This window comes from Bradysia coprophila, unplaced genomic scaffold (assembly GCF_014529535.1).
Source record: "Bradysia coprophila strain Holo2 unplaced genomic scaffold, BU_Bcop_v1 contig_358, whole genome shotgun sequence".
NCBI lineage: Eukaryota > Metazoa > Arthropoda > Insecta > Diptera > Sciaridae > Bradysia > Bradysia coprophila.
Genome location: NW_023503616.1, coordinates 5,038,041 through 5,046,065, shown reverse-complemented (window position 1 = coordinate 5,046,065; position 8,025 = coordinate 5,038,041). Strand labels below are relative to the sequence as shown.

Sequence of the window (8,025 nt, the reverse complement as noted above, 5' to 3'; positions counted from 1 at the left end):
CTTTTTATCAGTTTTTATTGTCGAATAAAGAAGTTTATTATAAAAATTGATGTTATAAAAACGAAGTTATTCATTTCACACTTGCATTAATAAGACCATGAATGGCATCGTTGATTCAAAACGGGAAGCTGATAATTGTCACATACAAAAAAAATGAAAACTTAGAATTAAATGAGATAACTTGCGATAACTCGGAAATGGTGATGGTCTTCGTTTTTAAAAGTATTATTTAGTAGTAGTATCCACCATATAATCCTCCATATCCACGGTAGTAGGGATAAGCTACATGGTTTATTAAAGGCAGTCATTACTAATATTAAATCAAAATTAATTTTGATAATACGTACAGTGGCCATAATATCCGAATCCATACGAAGGATAGCCATACGAATACGAGTAAGAAGGATAACCATATCCAATTCCACCATAAGGATAACCACCATAGTAACCGTAACCGTACGATGCAGATGCCTTCAGATCTTTTTCATCGTTACTACCCTCAAGTTGTTCAGCATCCGGATTAATATTTTTCGGCTGGGGTCCTGGTGCCACCTGTCTGGGTTGTTGAAATTGCGGTGCTGGAATGGCTGTTACAAAAGCGACAACAGCCAACATCACACACAAGGAAACCTTTAAACATTTTTAATTTGTTTTTATTGAAACTTGAATTAATTTATCACTTATGCGATCCTTACGAATCTGATTGCAACCATTTTGTATATCTTTGGTATATTGATGAATTTGGTACAAAGCCTAGAACACTATAATGTTTACTTAAACGATTCCACTTGAGTCAACACTTTGTAGAAGCTAAATCTTTACTGACAACCAACCGATACTCCCTCACCGTTTATATACGAAAATTCAATTGTTTATCCGGACGACGGAAACTGAAAACTATTCTTGCAAAAAAAAATATTTTGAAACAATGACTTTTAAGATATATGGTTGTAGGTTAGTGTTATGATACTCACCAGAAAGGTAATTTCGTGTGTAAATACATAGAAGATTTTTAACCTCAGCTGCGTTGTTAGTGATTTTCTTCTATATGTGTACATGGCCAATAGCTAATTAATAACAACATAATAACAACAACAACAAAATTATTATTTTTATTTATATTAATAACAATACTGGAAAATATTTTTTCGCATTTACTATATTATGCAATTTATTGAAAATGATTATTGTTCTTTTTTTCTCGATTTGGTTCTTTGGTTCATTCAGTTACAATCAGTAATCACCTAATCATTCTTAAAGAATATTGTATAATTTCGTAATTAATTCTATGTTTAGCATCATCGAACTCGAACAACTACTGTGGTTTTCCTGCACATTTGATTACACGTTCAATTTTCGTTTTTTTTACTAATTGGAAAACCTTGATTGTGGTATTGGAAACAATTTCCGATAAAATATGCCTGGATTTGTTTTTAATTGATGTTTGAATTACGTTGTAATTACGAAAACTTTTGTTTTTACTAGCTGCGGAGTACTGCCAAGTGGTCCTGGACACAGCGCCTTTTTCTGGGAAAACTTTTTCCTTATTCTCTTGAAATTTCGTATCTTTTCCCATGTTTAGTAATTCCCATGTTTTAGATAATTGTTCCAAAAAATATTTTTAGGAAAATTCGACAAACATTTAGGAAAATTCGGGGAAATGTGGAAAAATGTAAGAAAATATGTGAAAATGTTCTACCACAAATAGTCCCTGCCTGGACATAAGATATAAAGAAAGACAAAAAACTACCCAATCGTTACACAAGAAATACAGTATTTTTCTTAAAGGTTTATTTTAGAGAATGAGAACTTTCCAGCACGTGCCGGGGGCAAGGTTAATAAGTTAAGAACAACATTTATCTACGGTTCTCCGAAAATGACAGACAAAGTAGATAAGTACGTAACTATCATGCATTATACAGAAATAGCCTCCAGCTAACGTTGGATTCAATTCTTTTTAGTTAATTGGAAAGAAGCTTCTGTCAGTTTCTATTTTTATAATAAATCCGTTTTGTTCAATAAGTTATTGATGACCAATACCCTAAACTACAAACTTACTTCGTCTATATCTAAAATAAGAAACTTTATTTGTTGGTAGTGGTCTCGTTAAAACTAAATGTCTTTGAAATTGAAATGTCTGCCCTACGTATTACGCAAGTCATAAATCAACTAAGTATAGTAATAAGTGTTGTCGACCGACTGGTTCGAAATTACCTTTACCAATTGTTCTGTCTTAAAATTACATAATAATTGGGTGGCAATATTTAATTAAATTTGTAGTGCCAAAGTATAAGATTTAATATTTTTACCAAAATTAATTGCAATCAGCGATGCGTTCCGTCCAACACAACAATTAAGTCAATTTATCTCGCTCTGCAAGAATCATATTTCTGGTATTTTTTCAAAAGAAAGAAGTGCACTGGATGGTCATTTCAATGTTTCGTTATGCTTTACTTAAATACGCCTTGTTATCTCACTATGAGTCTTATAGCCATTGATAACAATCAACATGTATGACAAGCGTATCGACAGAAGCTTTATTTCGTTAATAATTCCTGTTGATCTGATAAGACAAACCAAAATTATTAATAAAACGTAGAGGTACTCAAGTAAAATAATTACTTTGTTTTTGTCTTTAATTGTAGTTTTGTTTATTGTTATAACAAGTTCAAATTGAAGACAAAAATGTAAACGGCGTAATACGTATGTGGATTAATCTACGTTTCAAGCATCAATATAATTTTAAAGACGCTAGCCTTGATGAACGCGTACGTAAAATCTGTCATAACACAGTTACTCAACTACCGCAGACAAACACTTAACATTATCCAAGTACGAATAAGCCATGTACCTACGTTACAAGCATGGATCTATCGACTTATTTCTACTATTTATATCACCTAAGTTGCACTATATGATAATCACTGGGTTGCATGTCCGTTGCTTCTTTTCATCAGCAGAGACTGAAGTATAGAACTGGATTACGGGAAAATCTGACCTATAAACACCCCTGCACCTTCTTATGACTTTGGTAATAAACACTGAAGTTCATTTTTTCATTGCAAACATTTTAAACAAAAGACAATAGTACATTGTAACTTACCAATGGGGCAAATGTGTTTACCGACCTCGGCTACGACTCGGTAGGCACATTTCACACAAGAAGTTTCCATCATTTGTCCCATTGCCAAGTAAGGTATTTTATTCAAAAACTTGAGGTAAAGTTTTTGCTCAGTGAAGTAAAGTTAATTTTACCTCGCGGTTTTGAATAACATAGGATATCGATACATGAGAGGCAATGTCGGCAAGCCTCGATTGTCCGTCTCATGTATCGATAATCTTATATTACACACTACATCCCTTTAAAATGAGTCGTTTACGTAATTGCTTAGAACTTAGTATTTTGCCCTCACACTTTTCAAAATGAAAATTTCCAAACAAGTACGTAATCTACTATACAATGTGTGCATTTCGCGTAATAACAGGACAAATTTAATTCATACCACGTGAGCATAATAATGCACTGTTTTCAGTTTGAGTAAAACAAATAACGAATCCAGGAGAATGATATTTAACCGCTTCCATTATTAACGTCTCCGTGTAAGGTAAAATTTACAATAAAAAATCGACTAACAAATATTGAAGTAGGTATTATTTGTCGATTATACATGGTAATTCGAATTCAGCTACTAATTTTATGTTTAGAACTTATCTACTTGAGGGAAAAGTAATAAAACAGAGCAGTTGTTATTCTGACATTATACAATCGAGAGTATAAAAATACTAGTGGAATCAGGTTAGGTTCATCAATGTACACTTCAGTTATCCAAAGTAACCCAACATGATCTGTAAATTATTGGTCATCATCTTACATTTTGCTTATGTGGCTACTTATAGACCAATTATCGATGACGACGGTTACGATCACTTCAACTATGATTGTAATTTCATTTTGTCGTCAATGGAATTTTTTAATAGTCAGCGATGTGTTCAGTTTATTTTTGGTAACGAATTATCTTCGCTGAAGTGCATCAACGCGATAATGGAAAATTCTGAAAATGTAACGTTCTATGTAAGATCACTGGCCTGGTTGATAAACCGAAATGTTTATATGGAAGATAGCGAATCGAACATAGAAAAGAAACAATCAACCAAAAATTGTGAAAATTTCTTAATTTTTTTAAAGAATTTTAGTGCACTACAATCAATACTGAAGTCCGTGAAAAATAATGTTGAAACTGTAACGATGTTCCCGTACAGCAAACTGTATTTTTTGTTAGCTGATGAAAATTTTCAATTTATACCCCGAGCACTGGTCGAATTATCAAGATTCTTTTACGAAAATGGTCAATTCGGATTCGTATATGAATTTAATGCAAACACAAGTACGGTGAAGCTTCAAAATTTTCAGTCGCTGTACAATGAAAGTGAAATTAAATCAAATTTGCAACATCCGATTATAAATCGGAAAAATGATCGAAACGGAAAAGAGTTTCGACTAAGTTTCTACAACTGTTATCCTTTTGTCATATACGAGGACGAGGAAAAACTAAGGTGAGTTACCAACTTCCTCGTCCATCAGCCAAATATTATTTAAAATTAACATCCCTATTAAATGTTTCGTACGGCGTTTGAAAGAAAATCATTTCACGCACACCTGCCGTAATTTGCATAAAAAACTTTATTTTTGCAAATTAAGGCAGACGTGTTCAGAAATACAAAAATTTACTAAGAAGTGCTAAAATGGGTTGTTCTGCGCCTAAGTTGTTTCATGCAGAAAGTGAGCGCAAAATACCCACTGGCCTGAATTGACCTGAAACCTGATTTGAACCTGAAAAAAACCTGACATAACTTGACAAGTTTTCAGGTTAACCGATTTTTTAAGATTTTTTTTAATTGTACCTAGGTTAGGACAGATTAATGATGAATCAGGTCAGGTCCAGGTTTAGGTCAGATGAGACATGTTCCAAAGATTACAAAGAATGCATTTAATGTTCAGATTCGATGGCGTTGAATACCGATTAATTCATGAAGTGATAAAAAATTGGAAAATTAAACATATACTGCGCGATGAAGCAAAAACTGGCATATCACCGTGGATAACCATGTTCGAGGATCTAGAAAATCGAACAGCAGATTTAGCAATGTGCTCGATTTGGTTGCAATCAATTGATGATAAATACGATATTTCGACGTATTACAATCACGAATGCAGTACGTTGATGGTGCCGAAACCAAAAAGATTAAATGAAATGACTGCAATATACAAAACTCTAACAGGTAAGGTATGGCTTATCTTTGGGCTGTTATTTTTTGCGACGGGAATATTGTTGAGAGGTACCGCGATGATTGATATTGAAGCGAGAAAACCCGTTTATGTAAATATGAGTGGAGCATTATTGGATGTGGCGAATATAGCAACACAGCATGGAATAGACAGTTTTCAGAGACAACAAAATTCGACTAAATTCTTGCTGATGAGGTACGTAATCGCAAAAGTTATTCCATTGATATCGGTACCGAAACACTTTGTGATCCAATAATTTTTATTTAGTTGGATTTTCCTCTCTTCACTCGTTAGTACGTTCTACACCACCATTTATACATCCCGCCTTACGAAGCCGGGATTCACAAGACTTATTAATACAATTGAGGATTTTATTGAAAATGGTATAAATATTTGCTGGCATTCTGAGCCGTAATGCGGTCAATAGAAAATTGATTTCAGAAATGTTTTGGGGTACATATCATAGATATACTGATGTGGAATCTGTCCTAAATATGTCATCAAATCCAGCATATCAGCAGCTTCGTGAAAGAATTTCAATATTTAATAATCGCGATGACGCCAAGACCAAACTTGCAACTGGAAAATTTGGAGTTTACGCTGGTATTACAAATGCAAAATATTTCGTGACCTATGATTGGAACGAACAATTGCATTTGCTCGCATCGTTTCGATTGATGAAGAGAATTTGTCTTTTCAATTACTATACGGTATTTGGGCTGCAGAAGTTTTCACCATATACAGAGCTATTCAGTCACTATGCATATCTGTAAGCATTATAGTCTAATTTTAGTTAAATTTGTCGTTTTTACATCGCATTGGCTCAATTCAGGTTTCAGGAGCATGGCATCACAAATTTTTGGTTCAGCACCATTTATCGCGATAAAGTTTGGATGAATAAATTTTTCGAAGACCATGCAGAAGAGAGTAATGAAGCTACAGCACTGCGGTTTGCCAGCATTAGCGGAGCATTATTAGTTTTGCTTTTCTGTCACTCTTTGTCCACAATCATTTTTATTTGTGAATTCATTGTCAAAAGGTTGTGTATAGTGGATCAGTAAAATCCCCTTAAAGGGTAAAAACTGATATGGCTTATAGTGACGCATTTTACTTCTGAAGTTACTATTTTTGATATACAGACTTTGTTTAATGCTATGCGACGATAATCGGACTTCACCGTTTTGGGTATCCGTTTAAACCTGTCACAGACAGCAAGCATATTAACAGTTTTTACATGCTACATGCGTCGAAAACCGTACTTTTCATGTTTTAAGCACTTCTTTCGACGCCCTTAGCATGTAAAATCCATTACATAACTCGGGATAAAAATGGAAAGTCTCGTTTTCGTGTGTTTATTGACCTCGGCTTCGCCTCGGATCAACAAAATTCACACGAAAACTCTACTTTTCATCTTTTTATCCCTAGTCATGTAAAATACTATACTATATGATCTATTACTTCATTGTGATGAATGAAAATGTAAAACACTTATACTAAAAATAATTTTGCTTTTAATTTACTCTGGCTGTAGAGATAGAAAGCCGATTCAACTAGTACCACAACATCCCTAAGCTTCAAAAGAAAACATTTAGGTCATTTACGAAAAAATAGTTCCAACTACAATGAAATTTACACCAAAAATTGTCGAATGAAACTAAAATTTTAACATGTTTCATCTTTGGCGGAACTTACGGACCACCCTGTATTTCACATGTTGGCCACCAGGAGTTGCTCAGAGTTTAAGGCTCTTACGATTCCCCGTAGCGGATATACTTTTATTTTTCGTACTTTGGCATTTAAAAGGGACCACCCTGTATTTCACACCAAGTTGCGTCCAAGGAGACTTTTGTTCAGAATTCAAAACTCTGAAAGTTTCCCGAAGAAACTATATTTTTTATATTTTGGCATTGGAAAGCCATTTGTCCAGGGACTATTCACTATCGTTTAAAACTTTCAAACCCTCTCAACATACTCGTCCCTACGGCTTCTTCTACAGCGGATGTATTAGAAGAAGTTGTCTTTAAAGTAGGAGATTCAGTATATACGTTAAGTGCGATGAGATTATAATTTTAATGGTTTTCCCAAACAGCAGAGTCTTTTTGCCAAGTACAATAGCTTCACCTTACAATACACAGTTAAAATAAATATTGTTTTTAATTTTTGTTATTTTGTGCGGCTGACAAAAAATTTTTAAATAAAAGTTTTTTTGTGTAACGAAACAATGGATGTTGAAGAAAACTACTGCAAAATTGATCTCGAAAATGTTTTCATTCATCATTTTTTATACAATATAATGCAACGCATATTGTATATATTGACGTATATGCATGCATCTGGCGACCCTGACATCGAAGAATTGTTTTTCTTATTTTACGTGTTATGTAAATACTCGTGCACGAAGAACATAATATACGCTACGCTCAACATTAACTAACGTTATATTATTGCAGACATTCTAGTAGCTTACATTTTGTTATTTTTTCAAGAGTTCCCATCACACTAATGTGATCGATACAATGCATTTTTACAATTAACTTGATAATTTCCTACAAATGTTTTAATTAGCGCTTTTATTGGCATAACAATAGGAATTTAGATTTTAGTTTTTTTTTTCATTTAGAACATTTCTGTTCTTTACCTTTCCGAAAAAGACAAACGCATCGTTATTCTGAAAACGAACATGAAGCACGAAAAATCAAATTTACTAGGTCAATGCCTTTGCTACAAAGATATTATAC

At 33.5% G+C, this 8,025-nt stretch overlaps 1 protein-coding gene across 1 annotated transcript; it reads right to left on the bottom strand.

Annotated features, from left to right (window-relative positions):
* On the bottom strand, nucleotides 1–854 carry LOC119081512 (shematrin-like protein 1). Its single transcript, XM_037190522.1, has 3 exons — nucleotides 696–854; nucleotides 348–630; nucleotides 1–282 (listed from the first exon to the last, which is right to left on the bottom strand). The coding sequence occupies exons 1-3, from the start codon at nucleotides 711–713 to the stop codon at nucleotides 230–232; spliced, it is 354 nt and encodes a 117-aa protein (XP_037046417.1). The 5' UTR covers nucleotides 714–854; the 3' UTR covers nucleotides 1–229.
* Nucleotides 855–8,025: the final 7,171 nt, after the last annotated feature.

Bases quoted from the DNA above. Each gene is read 5' to 3' on its own strand.
- LOC119081512 (XM_037190522.1), bottom strand. The intron at 283-347 runs GTACGTATTATC...TAAACCATGTAG, and splicing joins ATTCGGATATTATGGCCACT to CTTATCCCTACTACCGTGGA.